We start from the raw sequence: 27,067 nt of genomic DNA, 5'->3' as shown, positions 1-27,067 counted from the left end.
CAGGAAGTTACTCCTTAATTCCAGGTTGCTTCTCCCTTAGGTCAGTTTCCAACCCTTGTTTCTCGTCCTGCCCTCAGGCGCTTTGGAGAATAATGTAACCCCCTAACTGAGCCCAACTTGCTAGAAAAAAGAAACAAGAAACCAAGATGGAAGCTAACCAGGTTTAGCACGGTGTGCGGAGGCCGCCTTTAGAACCGGCTTGAGAAAGTGTTGTGTGATGCGGCCGAGTGTGACGACTTCCACATCCCCTCCCTCTCCATTCTGTGCACTCATCCAGGCTGGTCCCAGAGCTGGCCAGTCCCTCCCGCCTGCCCACCGGGCACCAGTCAAGGGAAGCGGGAACGTCGCTCGGATTAATAAACTAGAATAATTTATTTGACAAAAACCACACAAACCGTCACAGGAAAGGAACAGAAGCCAAGCCGAGGACAGGGTGAAGGGGTCGCAGGCGGCTGGGTTCGCTGGAGGGAGTGCCGGGCTGGCTACACAGGTAGTCCTCGACTTACGACGGTTCATTTAGTGACCGTTCAAAGTTACAATGTGCGCTGGAAAAAAGGGACTTAGGACCGCTTTTCCCACTTAACGACGGTTGCAGCATCCCCACCAAAATCCAGAAGCTTGGCAACTGGCATGTACTTAGGACAGTTGCAGCGTCCCGGGGACACGCAATCCGCTTTTGCGACCTTCGGACAAGCAAACTGAATGGGGAATGCAGGTTCGCTTAACGACCGTGTCACTAACTGAACCAAGGCAATGATTCACTTAACAAGAGTGAGAAAAAAAAAGTCGTCAAAGGGGCAAACTCACTTCACCAAGGTTTCATTTAGCAACATTAAATGTTGGGCTCTTTTGTGGTCGTAAGGCGAGGACTCCCTGTATTGGATCCCTATTTGACTCTACGATCGGCCTGGGGAGGGTGGGGGGGGGTCAGTGGGGAGCCCCAAAATCTCCCTGGAGTGGAAGAGCATAGATCAACGACCCCAGAGCCACACACCAGACGGGCCAAAGAAAGGCAAACACAGGTAAGTCCTCAGCTTACGACCACAAGGGAGCCCAACGTTTCCGTTGCTAAGTGAGACATTTGTGCCGTGACCGTCACAAATAAGCATCTAAATCTTGATCACATGGCCACGGAGACGCTGCAACGGTTGTAAATTATAGAGCAGGGCTCTTCCAACTTGGCCCTATGATGACTTGTGGACTTCAACTCCCAGAATTCCTCAGCCAGCATGCCCAGCTGAGGAATTCTGGGAGTTGAAGTCCAGGGGTCTTCAAACTTGGCCCTTTGATGACTTGTGGACTTCAACTTCCAGGATTCCTCAGCCAGCTTGCGTGGCTGAGGAATTCTGGGAGTTGAAGTCCAGGGGTCTTCCAACTTGGCCCTTTGATGACTTGTGGATTTCAACTCCCAGAATTCCTCAGCCAGCGTGCCCGGCTGAGGAATTCTGGGAGTTGAAGTCCACAAGTCATCAAAGGGCCAAGTTGGAAGACCCCTGTTATAGAGGGTGTAAATTATAGTTCTGAACAATTGTAAATAAGAAAAAAAGTCACAAGTCGCTTCTTTTTCAGTGCTTCTATAACTTCTAGTGGACACTAAATGAATCATTATAAAGTGAGGACCTCCTCTATTCTCATCAATCCTCATCAATTTTGGGCTAACTACTCTACCTCCACCAAAATCACCTTTTTTTTGACCCGTCTGGATGAAATTGAAAACAATTAGGTGAGATATTTGGAAGAAGTCCCTCTGCCCTGTCTAAGCGGAAAATGAAAGGATTTCCCTCGTTGTGATTGTGGTGTGGTTGTGCACGCTGTCAAAACATAGTGTGTGATATGTTGCCCACCATGTGTGTTCTCTGATTCTCTAGAAGATCTGTAAGAAGCATTTGGCTGGAGAGATGAACTGAATGTCCAGTTATGAGATCACTAGTGTACAAAACGTTTTGTACAAAATTATGTGGCTTGTGTGTGTGTGTGTGTGTGTGTATGTTTACTTCTCTTTTGGTCATGTTCTCGTCAGGTTTGAAAAAATAAATACAGGTCGTCCTCAACAATTCAGTGACCACAAAGTTACAACAGCACTGAAAAAAGTGACTTACGACTGTTTTTCACACTTAACGACCGTGGCACGACACATTTGGACGCTTGACAACCGACTCGTATTTATGACGGTTGTCGTGTCCCGTGTGTGTGTGTGTGTGTGTGTCAGGCGATCCCCTTGTGTGACCTTCTGACAAGCAAAGCCCACGGAGGGGAAGCCAGATTCACTTAACACCCGTGTCACTCGCTTCACGACTTAAGAACCGTGGGAACAAAGGTCGTAAAATGGAGCAAAACTCACTTGAACGACCGTTTTGCTCAGAAACCGGAATTTGGGGGCAAAATTTGGGGCCGTACGACACGTCGAGGGCTACCTGTACGAGCAAGGAAATCCGGAATGGACGGGACGACCGGAAGTGTGCAGTCACGACACCCTGGTCACACAGGGGGAGACGGGGGCAGTGACACAACTCACTGGGGAGCGGAGTGTCCACACTCGCCCGAAGAAGAGGAGGGCAAACCTGGGGCAATTTTGGAAGAGCTGAGAAAGGGAGGGAGGTGTTTGTGCTTCGTTGTGTCCTGGCTTTTGCAAAGAGGTGTGTGTGTGTGTGTGTGTGTGTGTGTGTGTGTGTGTGTGTCATGAACATGCCAGCCAGGGAGTTGGGTCTGCCGGAGAAGAGATTGTGATCTGGTGTCACGTGGCCAGGAACGTGTGGCGCTCGGTCGTGGGTGAGTGTCAGGAGAAGAGGGAGAATTGGAAATCGGAGGTCAGCCAGATTAACAGCGCTGGAGGAACGTGGGAAAGCTTAAATCAGTGTTCTTCCTCCTCCTCCTCCTCCTCCTGTCAAACCCCTCCTAGCACTGATGATGTTTCTTAGTTGGGTCATGAAATGTCTGCAAGAAAAACCAGGAAGCTCAGAGAACACCAAGCACCCCACAGTCATTGTCATTGTCGTCGTCCTTCTCCTTCTCCTCCTCCTGCTGTCAAACCCCTTCTAGCACTGATGATGTTTCTTGGTTGGGTTATGAAATGTCTGCAAGAAAAACCAGGAACACCAAGCACCCCACAGTCGTTGTGATTGTCGTCATCGTCCTCCTCCTCCTTCTCCTTCTCCCCCCCTTCTGTGGATCATGGGAAGAGTCCCCCTTCTCTGTAACTCTCTCTTACTAGCTGAATATTACTACCACCACTGATTTCTTTTGGAACTGAGCTGCTTTCTGCTTCTTCAACCCAGGATAACCAGGATGGATCGACCTGCCAGACAAAAAAAAACAGTGCTAAAAGGAAGTGGGGTTTGTGGAGAGGAAGAAGGGGAGGGGGACTGTGTGCGGGTCCTTGGTGCTCTCTGAGCTGGCTGGTTTTCTTGCAGATGTTTTGTTGGACTATTCATGAGCAGGAAGAGTCATGTGGTAACTCAGTCAGCCAATGGGAAGAAAGTGCTACTGAGTCTGTGCAAAAGAGTATTGAGTTAGGACAGGGGTTCTCAACCTTGGCAACTTTAAGACTTGTGGACTTCAACTCCCAGAATTCCTCAGCCAGCAAAGCTGGCTGAGGAATTCTGGGAGTTGAAGTCCATAAGTCTTAAAGTTGCCAAGGTTGAGAACCCAAGAGTTAGGAGCTGGATTTCCAGTCTCGGGTTTGTCTCTGTATCTCTCTGTAAGAAGCCTTCAATTGAGCTATGTTGCTGTAAAGAAGAACGTATGGTATTGCAAATATTTTGATAGGAATATAAAGACGTTATTTTGAATCAGCTAAATGCAGTCAGCTGTGAGAGCTTCTGATTTATTTTTCACCAATAGAGAAATTAAAATTCTCTAACATGTTTCACGACCCAACTAGGTGACATCATCAGTGCTAGAAGGGAGGGGGGTTTGTGGAGAGGAGGAGGAGGAGGAGGAGGAGGAAGAGAGCTGTGGGGTCCTTGCTGCTCTCTGAGCTGGATGGCTTTCTTACAGACGTTTCATGACCCAACTAGAGAACATCATCAGTGCTAGAAGGGAGGAAGGAAGGAAGGAAGGAAGGAAGGAAGGAAGGAAGGAAGGAAGGAAGGAAGGAAGGAAGGAAGGAAGGAAGGAAAGACAGACTGTGAGGTCCTTGGTGCTCTCTGAGCTGGATGGCTTTCTTATAGACGTTTCATGACCCAACTAGAGAACATCATCAGTGCTAGAAGGGAGGAGGAGGAGGAGGAGGAGGAAAATTGTGTCCTTGGCGCTCTCTGAGCTGGGTGGTTTCCTTGCAGATGTTTCATGACCCAACTAGGGAACATCATCAGTGCTAGAAGGGAGGAGAAGGAAGAGGGAGGGAGGGAGGGAGGGAGGGAGGCAGGGAGGGAGGCAGGAAGGGAGGGAGGGAGGAAGGAAGGAAGGAAGGAAGGAAGGAAGGAAGGAAGGAAGGACAGACTGTGAGGTCCTTGGTGCTCTCTGAGCTGGGTGGTTTCCTTGCAGATGTTTCATGACCCAGCTAGGTAACATCATCAGTGCTAGAAGGGAGGAGGAGGAAGGAAGGAAGGAAGGAAGGAAGGAAGGAAGGAAGGAAGGAAGGAAGGAAGGAAGGAAGGAAGGAAGGAAAGAAAGAAAGACTGTGGGGTCCTGGGTGCTTCTCTGAGCTGGGTGGTTTCCTTGCAGATGTTTCATGACCCAACTAGGGAACATCATCAGTGCTATAAGGGAGGGGGGTTTGTGGAGAAGGAGAGACCAGGAGGAGGAGGAGGAGGAGGAGGACTGTGGGGTCCTTAGTGCTCTCTGAGCCGGGTTGTTTTCTTGCAGACATTTCCTAACCCAACTAGATAGCATTCTCGTCTGCTGGTACCTTAACGGCACTGATGATGTTCCCTAGTTGGGTCAGGAAACGTCTGCAAGAAAACAAGCCAGCACAGCGAGCACCAAGGACCTCACAAGAAACCAACACTCACACCAGCACTGATAGCGCAAATCATGGTACATAAACAGAGAGCAAACCCCCCCCCCGGTTCCTTCTAGCACTGATGATGTTCCCTAGTTGGGTCACGAAACATCTGCAAAAAAACCCACCCAGCTCAGAGAGCACCAAGGACCCCACAGTCCTTCCTTCCTTCCTTCCTTCCTTCCTTCCTTCCTTCCTTCCTTCCTTCCTTCCTTCCTTCCTTCCAGCACTGATGATGTTCCCTAGTTGGGTCACGAAACAGCTGCAAAAAAACCCACCCAACTCAGAGAGCACCAAAGATCCCACAGTCCTTCCTTCCTTCCTTCCTTCCTTCCTTCCTTCCTTCCTTCCTTCCTTCCTTCCAACACTGATGATGTTCCCTAGTTGGGTCACGAAACAGCTGCAAAAAACCCCACCCAGCTCAGAGAGCACCAAGGACTCTCGGAGTCATACCATCAGCCCCTCCCGGCACACACACACACACAGAGACACACATGCAGTCCCACACATGCCCTAAGCGTGGCTGGACAACGCAGCTTCGTTCTTAGACCCCGCCCGCAGAACTCAGACCGGGCGGTGACCTCGAACCCAGGCCCGTGTTTGCAAGGGGACGGACCGCACCTCCTCGCCGTCTCCCGGGTCAACGTGTTAAAAAGAACGCAACTTCCAAAAACCTATATAGAAAAAGAGGAGGGGGAGTGCTGGGGGTGGGGGGGGGGCTCGGAGTGGAAAGGGAGAAGGAAGGTGGGCCGTTTATCTGTCGTTCAGCTGGGGCGAGTTTGTCCCGTCGGCCTCCTCTTCCTCGTCCTTCATGCATTTGAGTCTCTGGCGGGCGAAATCTTCAAAGACGATGTCATCGTCACTGCGGGGGGGGGGGGGAAAGAGGACACAAGGAAATGGGTCAGGGGACTGGAGAATTGTGGGCAGGGCGGAAAGGGAATTCAGTTGGACATTCACTTTTCTTTCTTTACTTTCTTTACTTTCTTTCTTTCTTTCTTTCTTTCTTTCCTTCCTTCTTTCTTTCCTTCTCTCTCTCTCTCTCTCTCTCTCTCTCTCTCTCTCTTTCTTTCTTGTTCAGTATTTTATTAATTTTTTTTATCACCACAAATCCTGACTATTTTATCAGCACCCTATTGTCTGGGTTCCAGTGTTTAGTTTATTAGCACTCCTTTAAACTCCTTTCTCTCTGCCTCATTTTTCTAGCCAGTCTAAAACAGGGGTCCCCAACCGTGGTTACTTTTTAAGACTTGTGGACTTCAACTCCCAGAATTCCCCAGCCATCTTTCTGGGACTTGAAGTCCACATGTCTTAAAAGTAGCCAAGGTTTGGAGACCCTTGTTCTAAAACAGAGGTCTTCAAACTTGGCCCTTTTAGGACTTGTGGACTTCAACTCCCAGAATTCCTCAGCCAGCGTGCCTGGCTGAGGAATTCTGGGAGTTGAAGTCCAGGGGCCTTCAAACTTGGCCCTTTGATGACTGGTGGACTTCAACTCCCAGAACTCCTCAGCCAGCGTGCTTAGCTGAGGAATTCTGGGAGTTGAAGTCCAGGGGTCTTCCAACTTGGCCCTTTGATGACTTGTGGACTTCAACTCCCAGAATTCATCAGCCAGCATGCCTGGCTGAGGAATTCTGGGAGTTGAAGTCCACAAGTCATGAAAGGGCCAAGTCTGAAGGGCCCTGGTGTAAAGGCAGGCTAGAAAAATCAGAATCACAGAATAATAGAGTGGGAAGGGACCTTGGAGGTCTTCTAGTCCACCCCCTGCTCAAGCAGGAATCTCTACGCTATTCCAGACAAGTGGCTCTCCAGTCGTTTTAGAACAGGGGTCTTCAAACTTAGCCCTTTGATGACTTGTGGACTTCAACTCCCAGAATTCCTCAGCCAGGCACGCTGGCTGAGGAATTCTGGGATTTGAAGTCCACAAGTCATAGAAGGGTCAAGTTTGAAGACCCCTGCTTTAGAGCAATGTTTCCGATCCTTTTTAAGATTGATGGACTTCAACTCCCAGAATTCAATTGGTGGCTGTGGAATTCTGGGAGTTGAAGTCCACATGTTATCAAAGGGCCAAGTTTGAAGACCCCTATTGTAAACTATTCTGAATCTTCTTTCTCTTTCATTTTCAGTGTCAGCGTGCCTGGCTGAGGAATTCTGGGAGTTGAAGTCCAGGGGTCTTCAAATTTGGCCCTTTGATGACTTGTGGACTTCAACTCCCAGAATTCCTCAGCCACTGTGGCCATTGAGGAGAATTCTGGGAGTTGAAGTCCCCACACCTGGAAATGGCCAAGGTAAACAGAGCCTACACCAATCCCAAGCATAAGGTTCGGCCTATGATCCCCTTCAGAGGTGTGGTGGTGATAATTCCCATAATTCCCGGCCAGAACTGCCCACGATGTTCAGGAGTTGTGGGTTTGGATGTATTTGGAAGCCCCCATCAGGAGAAAGCAAGATTAGACTGGGATTTAATTCATTTAGAGCAGAGGTCCTCAACCGTGACCACTTTAAGACTTGTGGACTTCAACTCCCAGAATTCCTCAGCCAGCAAAGCTGGCTGAGGAATTCTGGGAGTTGAAGTCCACAAGTCTTAAAGTGGCCACGGTTGAGGACCCCTGCTGTAGAAGACAGAGGATTGAAATGGCTACTAGCTCTCATGCAAAGAATCCAGGTTTCCCGTGAGCAGCTCTTCCGAACACACAAAGACGCACCAGCACACCATTTGACTTACTTTGTGTCAAGCTCTATGAGGTTTGTGTCGATGGGAGCTTCGTTTTGTGGAGCTGAAACCAAGAAGCAAAGCCAACCAATCAGTTTCCTTGGACAGCAGCCCGGCCAACTTGATTTTTTCAACTCGCCAGCCCTCTCAAGACACCAGTCCTCAGGGAGGTCCTTTCAGGAGGATGTTCATCTATCCCTTGCAGATCCAGGCCTTTGAAAAAGCTGTGCACTGTGGCCATGTTTCTTTTTCAAAACTGGTCACTTTAAGAGGTGGGGACTTCAACTCCCAGAATTCCACAACCAGCCAGGGAATTCTGGGAGTTGAAGTCCACCAAGTTCTTGGGGCTGAGAAACAATGATTTAGAGCAGTGTTTCCCAACCTTAGCTATTTTAAGAAGGCTGGACTTCAACTCCCAGGAGTCTCCAACCAGCCAGAGAATTCTGGGAGTTGAAGTCCACCCATCTTCCCATTCAGCTGGCGGGGGGATTCTGGGAATTGAAGTCCACCCATCTTCCCATTCAATTGGCGGGGGGATTCTGGGAGTTGAAGTTCACTCATCTTCCCATTCAACTGGCGGGGGGATTCTGGGAGTTGAACTCCACCCATCTTCCCATTCAGCTGGCGGGGGATTCTGGGAATTGAAGTCCACCCATCTTCCCATTCAATTGGCGGGGGGATTCTGGGAGTTGAAGTCCACTCATCTTCCCATTCAACTGGCGGGGGGATTCTGGGAGTTGAACTCCACCCATCTTCCCATTCAGCTGGTGGGGGGATTCTGGGAATTGAAGTCCACCCATCTTCCCATTCAACTGACGGGGGGATTCTGGGAGTTGAAGTCCACCCATCTTCCCATTCAACTGGCGGGGGGATTCTGGAAATTGAAATCCACCCATTTTCAAGTTGCTGAGGTTCAGAAACATAGATTGGGAGCCCTCTTTCCACACCTTCATCTTTTTAGGAGGGGTGGACTTCAACTCCCAGCATTCCCCAGCCAGCTAACCTGCTCCTTCAGCCTCCCCTCCCCCTCCAGCATCAGAAGAAGCCCGTCCCCCCCTTTCTGGCTTCCATGCTAATGGCACAGCGACATTATGCTGAAATTAGCCATTATTTATAGGCTTTCGAGGGGGGGAGGAACAGTACTAACCAGGTTGCGTGAAGGAGAACCCCCGCCTGCCCTACTGACAACTAAGTCGTCTTCCAGAAGCTGAATTTGGAATACAGCTAGTCCTTGACGTATGACCGCAATGGAGCCTAAAAGATCCATCGCTAAGCAAGATGGTTGTTAAGTGAGTTTTGCCCCATTTTACGACCTCGGGTGCTACAGCGGTTAAGGCAGGGGTAGGTAACCTTGTCTCTTTTATGACTCGTGGACTTCAACTCCCAGAATTCCTGAGCCAGCCATGCTGAGGGGAAAGGGAGAGGTTTCCAAGCTGAGCCAGGCTGGCTGAGGAATTCTGGGAGTTGAAGTCCACCAGTCATGAAGGGGCCACAGTTCCCCCATGCTGGCTCAAGAATTCTGGGAGTTGAGGTCCCCAAGTCATGAAGGGGGGTCATAGTCCCCCCATGCTGGGTGAGGAATTCTGGGAGTTGAAGTCCACGAGTCATGAAGGGGCCATAGTTCCCCCATGCTGGCCCAGGAATTCTGGGAGTTGAAGTCCACGAGTCATGAAGGGCCATAGTTCCCCCATGCTGGCTGAGGAATTCTGGGAGCTGAAGTCCACGAGTCATGAAGGGGCCAAAGTTCCCCCATGCTGGCTGAGGAATTCTGGGAATTTAAGTCTGCGAGTCATGAGGGGGCCATATTTTCCCCATGCTGGCTGAGGAATGCTGGGAGTTGAAGTCCACGAGTCATAAAAGAGCCAAGGTTGCCTACCCCTGGGTTAAGCTAGAAACACGCTTGTTAAGTGAATCTGGTTTCCGTAGTGACCTTGCTGGTCACAAAAAGGGGATCGCGTTGACACCCTCTCAGCCCCCCCCCACTCCCCTGGGACCCTGTCACGGTCATAAACACAAGCCCGTTCCCAGGTATCTGAGTTTTGACCACGGGGACCCTGCAACCGTCGTGTGAAGTCCCTTTTTTATCAGTGCCATCGTAAATGCTACGAACGGTCACTAAAGGGATCGTCGTAAGACAAGGACGAAGGGGGTCCTTTGCTCTGTAGTCTGGAAGCACGGCCCAAAAGGCTTCGGTTCTCGTAGCCATCGGGGGGGTGGGGAGGAGAGAGGCCAAGCCCAGCTCTGAAACTGGACCCAGGGCCCGCCCTGCAACCCCGGGGCCCAGCTGAGCCCCCCCCCATCCCTTCCATACCCCCCCCCCAGACAATCTCACCGTCTTGGTGCAAGGCCTCTTCCTTCGGTTTGGGGTGCATCAGGGTGAAGGGCAGCTCCACGGCTACGTCGCTGGAAAGAAAGACGGAGAGTGAGGGATCCAGGCCTGGGTATGGCAGGCACCAGCTTCCTAACTCTGGGGTGGGGGTCTTCTCTCAAGGCCGGGAGCTGCGGCCGAATCTGCCTTGCTCCGGGCTTCCGAAGCTGGGTTCCCGGGAAGCCAGGTTGGCGCCAGTTCTGGGCAAGGCATTTTTTTTTTTAAGGGAGGAAAACTCACTGGATCCTCAAGACTCTGTGATTCTGTGATTCCCTAAGGGTCTCCTGCTTGAGCAGGGGGTTGGACTGGATGGCCTCCGAGGTCCCTTCCAACCCTGTTATTCTCTTATTCGGAATGGTCTAGGGCAGAGGGGTAGGCAAGCTTGGCTCTTTTATGACTCGTGGACCTTCAATACCCAGAATTCCTGAACCGGCCATTCCTGAACTCAGGGATTCTGGGAGTTGAAGTCCACAAGTCATAAAAGAGGCAAGGTTGCCTACCCCTTGTCTAGGGTCTCCTGCTTGAGCAGGGGGTTGGACTAGGTGACCTCCAAGGTCCCTTCCGACTCTAGTTATTCTGTGATTCTGCCAGGGTCTCCTGCTTGAGCAGGGGGTTGGACTGGATGACCTCCAAGGTCCCTTCCGACTCTAGTTATTCTGTGATTCTGCCAGGGTCTCCTGCTTGAGCAGGGGGTTGGACTGGATGACCTCCAAGGTCCCTTCCGACTAGTTATTCTGTGATTCTGCCAGGGTCTCCTGCTTGAGCAGGGGGTTGGACTAGATGACCTCCAAGGTCCCTTCCAACTGTGTTATTCTGTTATTCTGAATGGCATACGGGCTCCTGCTTGAGCAGAGGGTTGGACTAGATGACCTCCAAGTAACTTCCAACTATAATTATTCTGTGATTCTGCCAGGATCTCCTGCTTGAGCAGGGGGTTGGTCTAGATGACCTCCAAGGTCCCTTCCGCCTCTAGTTATTCTGTGATTCTGCCGGGATCTCCTGCTTGAGCAGGGGGTTGGACTGGATGACCTCCAAGGTCCCTTTCAATTCTGTGATTCTGTAGGTTTAAGAGTTAGTTGGAGTCAACTGGCATCCAAAATCAAATGAAAATACAGGGAGTCCTCGATTCACAACCGTTTGTTTAGTGACCGTTTGAAGTCACAACAGCACTGGAAAAAAAGGGACTTAGGACCGTTTTTCACACTGGCGACCGTTGCAGCATCCTGGGGTTAATGATCAAAATTCAGACGCTTGGCAACTGACTCGTATTTATGACGGTCTCAGCCTCCTGGGATCACGTGACCCCCTTTTGCGACTTCCTGACAAGTAAAGTCAATGGGGAAGCTGGATTCGCTTAGCGACCGTGTCACTGATTGAATATCTGCAGTGATTCATTTCATAACTGTGTCAGGAAAGGTTGTAAAAGTGAGGCGAAACTCACTTAACGACTATCTCGCTTAGCAACAGGCTCAGTTGCGGTCGTAAGCCGAGGACTGCCTGTAAATCATTGAGAGTGAAAAGGCTGAAAAGGTTTGAAGGGGTTAACAAAATGAAGGAAACGATGGCAGGTGAGGGACGGGATCAGGTCGCTGCATGCAAGGCAGGGGCTTCCCCAGAGGGGGTCAGAAAAGTCAAGATGGCGACGGTGCTTAGCAACCGCAGCTGCATCCCTTCTGGGCAAAAAAACCTTAACCTTTTTGACTTCCCCTATGGATGCCCCTGGTGGAGGGAGGTGGCACTGCATAGGATCAGCGCAGGTAGAATCTGAAAAGTGTTACCTGGAGGCCAGGTCTCCCAGCAAGCTGGTGTTTGGAAGGAGAGGAGAGAAGAGGGTTAGAGTAGAGTAGAGTAGAGAGTAGAGTAGAGTAGAGTAGAGTAGAGTAGAGTAGAATAGAATAGAATAGAATAGAATAGAATAGAATAGAATAGAATAGAATAGAACAGAACACAGAGCAGAATAGAGAACAGAATAGAACAGGGAATAGAATAAAATAGAACAGAGAACAGAACAGGGAACAGAACAGAATATAGAACAAAACAGAATAGAGAACAGAACAGTAAGGAATAGAATAAAATAGAGAACAGAGCAGAATAAAGAACAGAACAGAGAACAGAAGAGAAGAGAGAACAGAATAGGGAACAAAATAAAATAGAGAACAGAATAAAGAACAGAACAGAGAACTGAACAGAATAGAGAACAGAAGAGAATAGGGAATAGAATAAAATAGAATAGAGAAGAGAAGGCAATACAGAACAGAAGACAATACAGAAGAGAATAGAATAGAATACAGAACAGAACAGAACAAAACAAAACAGTAGAATAGAATAGAGTAGAATAGAATAGAATAGAAAATATGTAATGTAATGGGATAGAATAGAATTATAGAATAGGTTAGAATAGAATAGATTGTAGAATAGCATAGCATAGAATAGAATAGAACAGAACAGAACAAAACAGAACAGAATACTCTTATTGGCCAAATGTGATCAGACACACGAGGAATTTGTCTCTGGTGCAGAATCTCTCACTGCACATAGAAACTGCATGTAATAAATCACAGTGACCGGCTTCCAACGTCCTCTCCCCTGCCAAGATCACGTAATCAAATTTGGGCCAACCGGTTCACATTTATGACCGTTTGTGGCACGCTGAGATCACCTGACCGTGGATTGGCAATGTTTTTGGCAAAAACTGGTGTTGATTTCTAATTTCTCCCCCCCCCCAAAATACCCAGGTTGGACAAATCGGACGGCCGCAAATGAGTTTTGTCAAATCAGGTTTGCTTGCACGGTGCCTCGTTTTACGACTGTTGTGAAATACCATGGAAATTTCAGGTTCCGTTACGGTCGTAAGTTGAGGACTGTAAATACTTACCCGCCTCGTGAGACCACCAGCTTGACTTTCACTTTATAGGAGACGATGATGCCCAAAACTTCCTTGTTGGCGCCGTCTCTTAGCCTGGCCACGGAGAGAAAAGAAATGAGCCTCACAATTTTTTTTTTTTTTTAAAGGGAAATAGAAGAATTTCTCTTAGGTTTTCATTCTTTTTCTTTTCCTTAGTGGCCTTCGGGGGTGCAGAGATCTGTATAGGCCAGGGGTAGGCAACCTTGGCTCTTTTATGACTCGTGGACTTCAACTCCCAGAATTCCTGAGCCAGCATGGGGGAACTATAGCCTCTTCATGACTGGTGGACTTCAACTCCCAGAATTCCTCAGACAGCATGGGGGAACTATGGCCCCTTCATGACTTGCGGACTTCAACTCCCAGAATTCCTCAGCCAGCATGAGGGAAACTATGGTCCCTTCATGACTCGTGGACTTCAACTCCCAGAATTTTTCAGCCAGCATGGAGGAACTATGGCCCCCTTCATGACTCGTGGACTTCAACTCCCAGAATTCCTCAGCCAGCATGGAGGAACTATGGCCCCCTTTATGACTCGTGGACTTCAACTCCCAGACTTTTTCAGCCAGCATGCAGGAACTATGGCCCCCTTCATGACTGGTGGACTTCAACTCCCAGAATTCCTGAGCCAGCCATGCTGAGGGGAAAGGGAGAGGCTTCCAAGCTGAGCCATGCTGGTTCAGGAATTCTGGGAGTTGAAGTCCATGAGTCATAAAAGAGCCAAGTTTGCCTGGTATAGGTGGTCCTCGGCTTACAATAGTTCACTTAATGACCGTTGCAGTGTCCCGGGGTCCTGTGATCCCCTTTTGCAACCTTTTGGCCAGCAAAATCAATGGGGGAAGCTGGATTCTCTTAACAACCGAGTTATTAACTTAACAACTGCTTAACGACGGTGGCAAGAAAGGTCGTAAAACGGGGCAAAATTAATTTGTCTCGCTTAGCAACGGAAATGTTGGGCTCAATTGTGGTCGTACATTGACCATATTAAATTCATTTTGTATATATATGCTTATATACAAGAAGTCCTCAACTTCCCACAGTTCATTTAGTGACTGGCACTGAAAAAAGGGACTTATAGTTGGGTAATGTTAGTTAGATTATGTTTGTTTATTTGTAACCCTGTAATCAACTCTGGGAAGTGGGGGAGGGGTGGGAGGGATTTGGGATATATTGTATGAAATTCTTTAAAAACTTTTAATAAAAAAAGGGACTTATTTACCATTGTTCACACTTAAAAATGTGGCAGCTTCCCAACATTCACGTGACCAAAATTCAGACATTTGCCACTGATTCATATTTATGACGGTCACAGCATCCTGGGGGGGATCACGCGATCCCCTTTTGCGATCTTCTGACAGGTAAAGTCAATGGGGGGGAGCTGGATTCGCTTAACGACCGTGTTAGTAATTTAACCACTGCCGTGATTCGCTTAACGACGGTGGCAAGAAAAGGGGGGCAAAATTCACTTCATGACTGTCTCCTTTCGCAACAAAAAATTCGGGCTCAACTGTGGTCGTAAGCCGAGGACTCCCTGTCAAACCGCTAAATGCCACCCCACTGTGGCCGACTGGCTGTTTTGGGGACCAGGGCGCATCGGCGCACAGGTGCGCCATCCGAATCTGCTCTCCCAACGGCCCCGGAGGAAAGACGCACTCACAAGGTGCTGGAAGCCAAATTGGTGTCCTCGTGTTTCAGCTTTCCGTCCAAAGCCAGTCCGCGTTTTTCCCGGTTGTTGGCGAGGAAGGGCGTCAAGGTGTAGACCTTGCAGAAGGTGGAGCTGGGGGCCACCACGTCGCTGCAAGGGAGGGGGCAAAGGAGGGAGGGAGAAGAAGGAACCATCAGAGCATCGTCCCTCGCAGCTTTAGTTTGCAGCAGGGAGGAAATAAAATGGGCAGGGATTGTGTAATAAGGTCTCCCAATGTGGGAAGGTGGTTGGGATAGATGACCTCCAAGGCCCCCCACCAGCCCTAGGATTCTATGATTGTTCTCTCTCTCTCTATTACCTCTCTCTCCTGTTCATTTATCTCTATATCTCTTCTGTCTGTGTCTGTCTGTCAGTCTATCATCTATCGTTTATCTATCATCTCTATCTTCTATGTCTTTATTTTGTCTGTCTGTCTGTCCGTCTATCATCCATCCTTTTTTCCTTTCTCCCTCCCTCCCTCCCTCCCTCCCTCCCTCCATACATCTATCTATCTATCTATCTATCTATCTATCTATCTATCTATCTATCTATCTATCTATCTATCATCCATCCTTCCTTCCATCATCTATCTATCTTCCATCCATCCTTCCACCCATTATCTCTCTCTCTCTCTCTCTCTCTGTCTCTGTCTGTCTATCTATCATCCATCCTTCCTTCCATCATCTATCTTCCATCCATCCATCCATCCATCCTTCCTTCCTTCCTTCCTTCCTTATTTCCTTCCTTCCACCCATTCTCTCTCTCCTTCCTTCCTTCCTTCCTTCCATTAACTGTCTGTCTGTCTGTCTATCTATCTCTATTTATCTATCATCCATCCTTCCCTCCATCATCTATCTATCTTCCATCCATCCATCCTTCCACCCATTATCTCTCTCTCTCTCTCTCTCTGTTTGTCTATCTATCATCCATCCTTCCTTCCATCATCTATCTTCCATCCATCCTTCCTTCCTTCCTTCCTTCCTTCCTTCCTTCCTTCCTTCCTTCCTTCCTTCCTTCCTTCCACCCATTCTCTCTCTCCTTCCTTCCTTCCTTCCATCCATTATCTGTCTGTCTGTCTGTCTATCTATCTATCTATCTATCTATCTATCTATCTATCTATCTATCTATCTATCATCTATCTATCTATCTATCTATCAAAAACTGTAAAGTGTCTTACAACTGGAATAATTTTTGTGGATTTCCCCCCCCCCCAAATCTTGGGTGAGGGAGGGGGGTTAGTAAGTGTGTCCAGGCAGGGGAATAATGGGCTGAGTTCAGATTTTAATTTGCACTTTCTCAACTGATACTCAAACCAAACTGCAGCTGTTTTTTCATTGTCCTTTCTGGAGTTTTACAACGCAAGTGTCCAATTAAAAAAAGTGTGTGTGTGTGTGTGTGAGCGTAAACGGGCCTGCCTCAGAGAAAGGAGCAAGCGCCGTGCTCCATACTAGTGGGAGAAGCAGCGGCTGGGCCCACCGGCTGGGTACTCACTCGGTTTCCTCCACGGCCACCGGGCACTTGTACTGGGCAGTGTTGAACAGGCAGATGTCTGCATACTGTCGAACTGGAAAGCAAGCAGGAAGAGAGCAAGTGAGGAGAGGAGAAGACAAGAGAAGAGAAGAGAGAAGGGAAGGGAAAAGAGAAGAGAAGAGAAGAGAAGGGAAGGGAAGGGAGAAGAGAAGAGAAGAGGAGGAGAGAAGGGAAAGGAAAAGAGAAGAGAAGGGAAGGGAGAAGAGAAGAGGAGAGGAGAGAAGGGAAGGGAAAAGAGAAGAGGAAGGGAAGGGAGAAGAGGAGAGGAGAGGAGAGAAGAGAAGAGAAAAGAGAGAAGGGAAGGGAAAAGAGAAGAGGAAGGGAAGGGAGAAGAGGAAAGGAGAGAAGAAGAGAAGAGAGTAGGGAAGGGAAGGGAAAAGAGAAGAGAAGGGAAGAGAAGGGAAGGGAAGAGAGAAGAGAAGAGAAGGGAAGGGAAGAGAGAAGAGAAGAGAAGAGAAGAGAAGAGAAGGGAAGGGAAGAGAGAAGAGAAGAGAAGAGAAGGGAAGAGAGAAGAGAAGAGAAGAGCTGGACAGAAAGATTTTGTTTAATGGACTCTGTACATTTAAAGAAATCTAAAATATGTATGTAAACAAAGTGCATATAAAAACAGGAATCCCCCCCCCTCACTAATTCCAAAGTCCTGTCTGACCATTGATTCAGATCAGGTTCCTGCACTCAAAACATTATCTGGATTTTATATCCCTCCCTCTTCCTGCCCTTCCCTTGAGGGATCAAAAGGACAAAATGGCTTTGGAGGGCCTTGATCCAGGAGAACTGGATTCCCAGCCACGACTCAGCCAAGCCCTGCTGGGTCCCACCACCTGGGAGGAGGACCACCTACGCAGGGGGACCCTGCCTTCTCTCCCGGATGCCACCAGCGGAGAACAGGAGAAGCCTCCCGGTTACCTGAGATTTTAATCTTCTTGACCATCTTGTTGGTGTTGTTTGTCACGTGGACATTGACATTGATCGGTTCTCCGTGATAATAGATCTGTGGGGAGACAAGCGACAGGTCGAGGAGGCCCTCAAGGTGGAACTTCTGGGAAGGCTCCCTTCCAACTCTATTCTGTTCTGTTCTATTCTGTTTTCTATTCTATTCTATTCTATTCTGTTCTGTTCTGTTCCGTTCTGTTTTCTATTCTATTCTGTTCTGTTCTCTATTCTGTTCTATTCTGTTCTCTATTCTGTTCTCTATTCTATTCTCTATTCTGTTCTGTTTTCTATTCTATTCTGTTCTGTTTTCTATTCTGTTCTATTCTGTTCTCTATTCTATTCTGTTCTCTATTCTATTCTGTTCTGTTCTCTATTCTATTCTGTTCTGTTTTCTATTCTATTCTGTTCTGTTTTCTATTCTGTTCTGTTCTCCATTCTATTCTATTCTATTCTATTCTATTCTGTTCTCTATTCTATTCTATTCTGTTCTGTTTTGTTCTCTATTCTATTCTGTTCTATTCTATTTTATAATAATAATAATAGTAATAGTCAAGTTGGAAGGGACCTTGGATATCATCTAGTCCAACCCCCTGCTCAGGCAGGAAACCCTACACCATTATGGACAAATGGCTGTCCAGTCTCTTCTTAAAAACTTCCAGTGTTGGAGCATTCACTGCTTCTGGAGGCAGGCGGTTCCACTTTGTTCTCACTGTCAGGAAGTTTCTCCTTAGTTCTAGGTTGCTTCTCTCCTTCCATTCTATTCTGTTCTCCATTCCATTCCATTCTACTATTCCTTATTCTATTCCTTGTTCTATTCCTTGTTCTATTCCTTGTTCTATTCCTTATTCTATTCTATTCTATTCTATTCTATTCTATTCTATTCTATTCTATTCTATTCTATTCTATTCTATTCTATTCCTTATTCTACTCTATTCTGTATTTCTATTCTGTAATTCTATTCTGTATTTCTATTCTATTCTATTCTATTCTATTCTATTCTATTCTATTCTATTCTATTCTATTCTACTCCATTCCATTCCATTCCATTCTGTTCATACTGCCCCAGTCAAATGGTTTATCCAGTCTATTTCTGAAAACCTCTCGTGCGCCTCATTCAAAGCACAAGCTGCGTGTAGGTAGCACAGCTGACCTTGAGGAGATGTATTTACTATAGGTTGAATGTAGTAATGATTCTGTGGCCTGAATCCCGTGCCCTGCTCTCCGTCTTCTGGATTCTCAACATCACAACTCCGTAAACTCTGCTAGGGCTGCAGAGAACACATCCTGGATCTGCCCTGTCGAAGGGCTGAAATACCTCTTTATCCAGCGACGCCTCTAAATGGAGGGGCTTGTCGGACATGAGGAACTGCCGAGTGGTCTCCGCCATGGGCTGGGGGCCTGGCCGCTCAGGCGCATACTGGACTTTCCGTATGACCAGGCGCACGGAGTTCCTGCACCGGCAGTTGGGGAGAAGACAGGCAACATCACAACCTGACATGCTTACCCCAGCCTTCCCGTAAAAAGAGGACCTTCTTTGGACTGCAGGACCCAGAATCCCCAAAGGGGATATGCAGTAGACAGGAAGTCCTCGATGTACGACCACAATCGAGCCCGTTGCTAAGTGAGATGGTCCTTAAGTGAATTTTGCCCCATTTTGCGACCTTCTCTGCCGCCGTTGTTAAGGGAATCACAGCAGTTGTGAAGTTAGCAACATGATAAGTGAGCTTGGCTTCTCCCATGGACGTTGCTGGTCAGAAGGTCGCAAAAGGAGATCACGGTGCTCCGGGATAGTGCAACGGTCATAAATAGGAGTCAGTTGCCCATTTGGTTCACCTGAGCTTGGAGATGCTGCAATGGGCGTCAGTATGAAAAACGGGCATCAGTCGCTTTTTTTCAGCGCTGTTGCAGCTTTGAATGGTGACTAAATAAACCATCGTAAGTCGAGGACTACGTGTAATGTAAGGTCTGGCCTATTTCCGAGACAGAAGGAAGAGCTGCAGTGTAGGCAGACAGTTGGAAAAGAAAGGAAGGAAGGAAGGAAAGAAGGGAAAAAAAGAAAGAAAAAGGAAGGAAGGAAAGAAAGAAAAAGGAAGAAAATAAATAAATAAATAAATAAATAAGGAAGGAAGGAAGGAAAGAAAGAAAGAGAAAGGAAGAAAAGAAAGAAAGAAAGAAAGAAAGAAAAGAAAGAAAGAAAGAAAGAAAGAGAAAGGAAGAAAAGAAAGAAAAAGAAAGAAAGAAAGAAAAGAGAAAGAAAGGAAGGAAGGAAAGAAAGAGAAAGGAAGGAAAGAAAGCAAAAAGAAAGAAAAGGAAGAATGAAAGAAAGAGAAGAAAGAAAGAGGAAAGAAGGAAGGAAGGAAGGAAAGAAAGAAAGAGAAAGAAAGAGAAAGGAAGAAAAGAAAGAAAGAAAGAGAAAGGAAAGAAAGAAGGAAAGGAAGGAAAGAAAGAGAAAGAAAAAGGAAAGAAGGAAAGAAAGAAAGAAAAAGAGAAAGGAAGGAAGGAAGAATGAAAGAAAGAGAAGAAAGAAAGAGGAAGGAAGGAAGGAAGGAAGGAAGGAAAAAAGAAAGAGAAAGAAAGAAAGAGGAAGGAAGGAAGGAAGGAAGGAAGAAAGAAAAAGAAAGAAAGAAAGAAAGAAAGAAAGAAAGAAAGAAAGAAAGAAAGAAAGAAAGAAAGAAAGAAAGAAAGAAAGAAAGAGCAACCAAGCAAGCAAGCCAGCCTACCCTCCAGATTTCCCAGGCTGGGGAAGGCCGATCCTGAGAAGGCCGGGAGATCCTCCAGGCCACCTCGCCCGACACTCGGCCAGCCACCGGAGCAACAGGGACCCCCCAGGCTGGCCGTAACCAGGTTAGCCGGCCTACCTCTTGTGAATCTTCTCCTCCAAATTCTCCGCGCAGAAGGCCTTCACCTCGTAGTCTACCCCGCAAGCCTAAAAAAAAGCAAGAGTCAGCCAGATGCAAAGGTTCCGGGGTGGAGGGGGGGGTCAGACTAGAAGATCTCTCAGCTCCCACCCCTCTTTAGCATTTCACTGTGAAACTCTCCTCCTCTCAAGCGCAGCGCAGATCGTTCCCGGCCTAGGACCACGATTGGGACCAGCAATTGTGTTGCTAAGCAACGCGCTGGTTAAACCAGCCGGGCCCGATTGAACAGCCTTTTTTGTTTTGGGCCACGGTCAGTAAGCGAATCACTTCAGTCGTGAAGCGAATTGTGTGGTCGTTAAGTGGATCCGGCTTTCCCCCCTCACTGACTTTGCTTGTCGGAAGCTCACAAACAAGGCCGCGGCCGCTGCTAGGCCCCCAAATTTGGATGACATGACCGCGGGGAACCTGTGACGGTTGTTAAGTCCGAGGAATGGTTTTTAAGTCACTTTTTTTTTAGTACCGTTGCAAGTTTGAACTGTCACTAAATGAATGGCTGTAAGTCGAGGATTACCTGTCTAATTTTTCATTGTACAGATTAAAGTTCCTCTCGTTTTAATCCTCACCAATAAAGACTGGTGATTCCTTCCTTCCTTCTTTCCTTCCTTCCTTCCTCCCTCCCTCCCTCCCTCCTTGTTCTCCCTCTCGATCCAAGAGGTCACTCAAGCAGTGACAGACAGAAATTCAGCAGGTGCAGCCTCTTTTTCCACCATTTCCTTCCTTCCTTCGCTCCTTCCTTCCTTCCTTCCTCCCTTTCTCTCTCTTTCTTCCTCTCCTTCCTTCCTCCCTTTCTCTCTTTTCTTTCCTCTCTCCTTCCTTCCTCTTTCTCTCTCTTTTCTTCCTCTCCCTCTCCTTCCTTCCTTCCTTCCTTTCTCTCTTTCTTCCTCTCCTTCCTTCCTTCCTTCCTCCCTTTCTCTCTCTCTTTACTCTCCTTCCTTCCTTCCTCCCTTTCTCTCTCTCTTTTCTTCCTCTTCCTCTCCTTCCTTCCTTCCTTCCTTCTTCCCTTTCCTTTCTCTCTCTCTCTTTTCTTTCCTCTCTCCTCCCTCCCTCCCTCCCTCTTTTCATGTCTACTGAGGGCTCAGCAGTCTCTTATCCAATGATCTGTCTTCTGTCTCCCAGGGTTGTTCTCACAGCCCATTTACCACAAGCCAACTTTGTGCCTTTTTGAGCAGGTTTTTGAAGCCTCTGAAAGAAGCCAGAACTTTGTTAGTACGCCAAGGCCTCTTTTCCCACCCCCTCTGGTTAGGGGGTCCTCTATCCACTGTACCCCCACACCGCCCCCCAGCCGCCCCTGACCTACCTTTCCAGTGTCCTCCGGGCCAGGCTGCAGCGTCACGGAGCAGGGGAGATTGGGAGGGATCTGTGCAAAAAGTAAAAAATAAAAATGCAAAGAGAAGACTCAAAGCAGCCCCCAGTAAAGGCAAAATCCCTCTAGCAAAATGCAAACGAGGAACAATGGGCAAACCTGGATTAACGCAACCGCCTTCGGCACAGAGCAGAAAGAGAGTCCAATATTGCATATCAAAGAAAGGAAAGTGGCGAAAGAAAGAAAAAGAACAAAGAGCGATCTTTAGGTCAACCCTCTCAATGCCCTACAGACCCTCTTAGCTTCCCTTCAGGTGAATTCACAATTGTATAATTGCTTTTTCTTCTTCAAACTTCTTCGCCTCTCTCCATCCCAGGATCTGCCTCCTTCGTTTTGTCTTCCTCTCAACCATTCGCTCCTCTTTTCTAGATTTGCTTTACGATTAAATTTTCTTTCTTTCTTTTCCTTCCTTCCTTCTTCCTTTCTTTCTTTCCTTCCTTCTTCCTTCCTTTCTTTCTTCCTTTTCCTTCCTCCCTCCCTCCCTCTTTCCTTCTTTCTATCTTTCTGTCTTTCTTTCCTCCTTCCTCTTTTTTCTTTTTCTTTCGTTCTTTGTATTTTCCCTTCCTCTTTCTTTTTTCTTCCTTCCTTCCTTTCTTTCTTTTCCTTCCTCCCTCTTTCCTTTTTCTTTCTTTGCTTCTTCCTCTTTCTTCCTTTTCCTTCCTCCCTCCCTCCCTCCCTCTTTCTCTTTTCTTTCTTTCTTTCCTTCCTTGTTCCTTTCTTTCTTTTCCTTCCTCCCTTCCTTCCTCCCTTTCTTTCTCTTTTCTTTCTTTCTTTTTTTCTTTCTTTCTCTTTCTTTCTTTCTTTCCTTCCTCCTTCCTCTTTTTTCTTTCTTTCTTTCTTTTGTTCTTTGTCTTTTCCTTCCTTCCTCCTTCCTTCTTTCTTTCCTTCTTTCCTTCCTTCTTTCTTTCTTTCTTTCTTTCTTTCTTTCTTTCTTTCTTTCTTTCTTTCTTTCTTTCTTTCTTTCTTTCTTTCTTTCTTTCTTTCTTTCTCCTCTCCAGGCATTTCTCTCCTATTATTCATTCACCTTCATTCTTGACTTTGTGGAAGAATCTGCCCTTTGAGGCAAACTAGGCGAGACACGTCAACAATGAATGCTAACAGTTGGTTTATTTATTGCAAGATTATTGTAAACTTTATTTACCGTAAGGTTCTTCTAAGGCTTTACTTATTGCAAGGTAATTGTAAAGTTTCATTTTTTTTTTACTGTAAGATTACTGTGTTTATTCATTGTCAGGCTAGGTTAAACAATCCAGAATAACAGAATTGGAAGGCACCCTGGAGGTCTTCTAGTCCAACCCCCTGTTCAAGCAGGAAACCCTCTACTGTTTTAGTCAAATGGCTGTCCAATCTTTTCTTACAAACCTCCAGTGTTGGGAGGACCCACAACTTCTGGAGGCAAGCTGTTCCACTGATTAATTGTTCTCACTATCAGAAAATTCTTACTTAATTCCAGGTTGCTTCTCTCCTTGATGAGTTTCAATCCATTGCTTCTTATTTTGCCTTCAGGCGCTTTGGAGAATAGCTTGACTCCCTCTTCTTTGGGACAGCCCCTGAGATACTGGAAGGCTGCTATCCTGTCCCCCCTCGTCCTTCTCTTCATTAAACTAGACATACCCAATTCCAGCAATCGTTCCTTATGTTTTAGCCTCCAGCCCCCTAATCATCTTCGTTGCTCTTCTCTGCACTCTTTCTAGAGTCTCAGCATCTTTTTTACATCGTGATGACCAAAACTGGATGCAGAATTCCAAGTGTGGCCTTACTAAGGCCTTGTAAAGGGGTATTAACACTTCACGTGATCTTGATTCTCTGTTCATGCAGCCCAGCACTGGGTTGGCCTTTTTGGCAGCTGCAGCACACGGCTGGCTCCTATTTAAGTGATCGTCCACTAGGACTCCAAGGTCCCTCTCCCATCGCATCATCCAAGGTAGCCTTGCCACCAAAACTGCAGAGATGGGAAAGGAAAGTGAGCGGGAAGGGGGTGTACCTCAAACGTAAAGGGGTACGCCTGCTCGCCCAGCTTCTTCACCAGCCGTTCCTGCAGCCTCGTCAGTGGCTTCTTCTCTTCGGCCACCGGAGGGAAGGCCTGGACGTTGGACACGAAGAGATCTTTGCGAAAGGTGAGGCCCAGCACGTCCAGATCCTCGCGGCCGTAGCGGAAAGCGCAGGTCAGCGTCACGAAAACTGCCAGGAGAAACGGAGAGGCCTAAATCAAAGGCTGTGGTCCCAGGCTGGGAAGGAGCCCCGTCGGAATTCGATTCCGGCACCCAAAAAGGGGGTAAACAAGTTAAAAAAAAAAAAGGCACTCAACAAGAACATTTGGCCTAGGACAGGGGTAGGCAACCTTGGCTCTTTTATGACTCGCGGACTTCAACTCCCAGAATTCCTGAGCCAGCATGGGGGAAATATGGCCCCTTCATGACTCGTGGACTTCAACTCCCAGAATTCCTCAGCCAGCATGGCTCAGCTTGGAAACCTCTCCCTTTCCCCTCAGCGTGGCTGGCTCAGGAATTCTGGGAGTTGAAGTCCACGAGTCATAAAAGAGCCAAGGTTGCCTACCCCTGCCTAGGAAAAGGGCCTTCTTGGTGGTGGCTCCCTCCCTTTGCAACAGCCTTCTTCGGAGACGGGATGGGCCTCCACCTTGTTGCTTTTGGCCTCGAAGACATGCTTTTTTTATCCATGGGCCCTGGGACCCCCTTTGGGGCGGAGGGCCACGGAGGATGGACTTTGTAATACTTGCAATATGGATTTTTGTAGGACTGTGGCAATAGCTAACTAACAAGGGGTTTACTTGTACTTTAAATTTGCTTTTTCAGATGTATTGCTCATGATTGGCCAGAACCTTCCAGAAAAGTCTCCCTTCCAGAAACCAGGACTGCAGGAGAGCATTTGATAGATTATCGATCCTGGACATAAACTATTTCAACTTCTTCCCTCCAGACAAAGCTATAGGGCAGGGGGTCTTCAAACTTGGCCCTTTCATGACTTGCGGACTTCAACTCCCAGAATTCCTCAGCCAGCATGGGGGACCTATGGCCCCTTCATGACTCGTGGACTTCAACTCCCAGAATTCCTGAGCCAGCATGGGGGAACTATGGCCCCTTCATGACTCGTGGACTTCAACTCCCAGAATTCCTCAGCCAGCATGGGGGAACTATGGCCCCTTCATGACTCGTGGACTTCAACTCCCAGAATTCCTGAGCCAGCATGGGGGAACTATGGCCCTTTCATGACTCGTGGACTTCAACTCCCAGAATTCCTCAGCCAGCATGGGGGAATCTATGGCCCCGTCATGACTCGTGGACTTCAACTCCCAGAATTCCTGAGCCAGCATGGGGGAACTATGACCCCTTCATGATTCATGGACTTCAACTCCCAGAATTCCTGAGCCAGCCCCTTCATGACTCGTGGGGCCAGCATGGGGGAATCTAATATGGAATTCCCCTTCATGACTCGTGGACTTCAACTCCCAGAATTCCTCAGCCAGCATGGCTCAGCTTGGAAACATCTCCCTTTCCCCTCAGCGTGGCTGGCTCAGGAATTCTGGGAGTTGAAGTCCACGAGTCATAAAAGAGCCAAGGTTGCCTACCCCTGGCCTAGGAAAAGGGCCTTCTTGGTGGTGGCTCCCTCCCTTTGCAACAGCCTTCTTCGGAGACCGGATGGGCCTCCACCTTGTTGCTTTTGGCCTCGAAGACATGCTTTTTTTTATCCATGGGCCCTGGGACCCCCTTCGGAGCGGAGGGCCACGGAGGGTGGACTTTGTAATACTTGCAATATGGATTTTTGTAGGACTGTGGCAATAGCTAACTAACAAGGGGTTTACTTGTACTTTAAATTTGCTTTCTCAGACGTATTGCTCATGACTGGCCAGAACCTTCCAGAAAAGTCTCCCTTCCAGAAACCAGGACTGCAGGAGAGCATTTGATTATCGATCCTGGACATAAACTATTTCAATTTCTTCCCTCCAGACAAAGCTATAGGGCAGGGGGTCTTCAAACCTGGCCCTTTCATGACTTGCGGACTTCAACTCCCAGAATTCCTCAGCCAGCATGGGGGAACTATGGCCCCTTCATGATTTCTGGGCTTCAACTCCCAGAATTCCTCAGCCAGTGTGGAGGAACTATGGCCCCTTCATGACTTGTGGACTTCAACTCCCAGAATTCCTCAGCCAGCATGGGGGAACTATGGCCCCTCATGACTTGTGGACTTCAACTCCCAGAATTCCTCAGCCAGCATGGGGAACTATGGCCCCTTCATGACCTGCGGACTTCAACTCCCAGAATTCCTCAGCCAGCATGGGGAAACTATGGCCCCTTCATGACTTCTGGGCTTCAACTCCCAGAATTCCTGAGCCAGCATGGGGGAAACTTTGATCCCTTCATGACTTGCGGACTTCAACTCCCAGAATTCCTGAGCCAGCATGGGGGAAACTTTGATCCCTTCATGACTTGCGGACTTCAACTCCCAGAATTCCTGAGCCAGCATGGGGAAAACTATGGCCCCTTCATGACTTGTGGACTTCAACTCCCAGAATTCCTGAGCCAGCATGGGGGAACTATGGCCCTTTCATGACTTGCGGACTTCAACTCCCAGAATTCCTCAGCCAGCATGGGGAACTATGGCCCCTTCATGACTTGCGGACTTCAACACCCAGTCCACAAGTTATCAAAGGGCCAAGTTTGAAGACCCTGTTCTACTCAGTTTCTTATTGGAAAAAGTAAGGCGAGGTCAAGACCCAGGCCAGATTTGGCTATCGGAGACGATCGTGTGGCTTTTTTGATTTTGTGGCCAACATCCTGCGATGGGTGTGAGTGGGTTTTAAATGGTGAATTTTTAACTGGGCTTTTTAACGTGGCACGCCTCCTGGAGGCGTTGTGTGTGTGTGTGGGTTGGGAGGCTAGATAAATTGGTTTAAGAATAAATTGTAATTTTACCTTTGCGCTCTTTTAAGTATTCTGGATCCACCAAGACGACGCCATCTGTAGAAAGAATGGGCCGAAAATGAGAGCCAAGTGGAATGGTTCGGTCTGCCCATCATGGGTGCGTGCATTAACCAGGTTTGCTGCAGAACATGTTAGGGTACACAGCCAAGACTTCCAGCATTATTATCCGAGGATTAATCCCCCTTAATCCAAAGGGGGGATCACGATCAATTGATCGATCTCGGTTACTTTATGGCAGGGGTCTTCAAACTTGGCCGCTTTAAGACATGTAGACTTCAACTCCCAGAATTCCTCAGCCAGTCAAACTGGGCCGCGTTAAGACTGGTGGACTTTAACTCCCAGAATTCCCCAGCCAGCCAAACTGGGCCGCTTTAAGACTGGTGGACTTCAACTCCCAGAATTCCTCAGCCAGCCAAAGTGGGCCGCTTTAAGACTGGTGGACTTCAACTCCCAGAATTCCTCAGCCAGCCAAAGTGGGCCGCTTTAAGACTGGTGGACTTCAACTCCCAGAATTCCTCAGCCAGCCAAAGTGGGCCGCTTTAAGACTGGTGGACTTCAACTCCCAGAATTCCTCAGGCAGCCAAACTGGGCCTCTTTAAGACTGGTGGACTTCAACTCCCAGAATTCCTCAGCCAGCCAAACTGGGCCTCTTTAAGACTGGTGGACTTCAACTCCCAGAATTCCTCAGCCAGCCAAACTGGGCCGCTTTAAGACTGGTGGACTTCAACTCCCAGAATTCCTCAGCCAGCCAAACTGGGCCGCTTTAAGACTGGGGGACTT

At 47.9% G+C, this 27,067-nt stretch overlaps 1 protein-coding gene across 2 annotated transcripts in view; it reads right to left on the bottom strand.

The window, feature by feature from the left end:
- Positions 1-5,308: 5,308 nt before the first annotated feature.
- The window catches only part of ARRB1 (arrestin beta 1), a 70,665-nt gene continuing 48,906 nt past the window's right edge, over positions 5,309-27,067 (bottom strand). Inside the window, exons 4-16 of one of the 2 annotated variants that reach the window (XM_039346440.1) lie at positions 26,279-26,323; positions 23,332-23,528; positions 21,282-21,341; positions 19,925-19,992; positions 18,382-18,517; positions 17,040-17,124; positions 16,095-16,167; positions 14,577-14,714; positions 12,893-12,976; positions 11,796-11,819; positions 9,982-10,052; positions 7,662-7,713; positions 5,309-5,804 (exon numbers count right to left, since the gene is read on the bottom strand). In XM_039346440.1, coding sequence (XP_039202374.1) covers positions 5,696-5,804; positions 7,662-7,713; positions 9,982-10,052; positions 11,796-11,819; positions 12,893-12,976; positions 14,577-14,714; positions 16,095-16,167; positions 17,040-17,124; positions 18,382-18,517; positions 19,925-19,992; positions 21,282-21,341; positions 23,332-23,528; positions 26,279-26,323 — 1,142 coding nt within the window. In that variant the 3' untranslated portion in view covers positions 5,309-5,695. The remainder of the gene's footprint in view (positions 5,805-7,661; positions 7,714-9,981; positions 10,053-11,795; positions 11,820-12,892; positions 12,977-14,576; positions 14,715-16,094; positions 16,168-17,039; positions 17,125-18,381; positions 18,518-19,924; positions 19,993-21,281; positions 21,342-23,331; positions 23,529-26,278; positions 26,324-27,067) is intronic. The other variant, XM_039346441.1, reaches the window with a different exon arrangement.

Source organism: Crotalus tigris, unplaced genomic scaffold (genome assembly GCF_016545835.1).
Source record: "Crotalus tigris isolate CLP2741 ecotype Arizona unplaced genomic scaffold, ASM1654583v1 scf7180000017997.644853, whole genome shotgun sequence".
Taxonomy (NCBI): Eukaryota; Metazoa; Chordata; class Lepidosauria; order Squamata; family Viperidae; genus Crotalus; species Crotalus tigris.
This window is presented reverse-complemented; position numbering and strand designations above follow the sequence as displayed.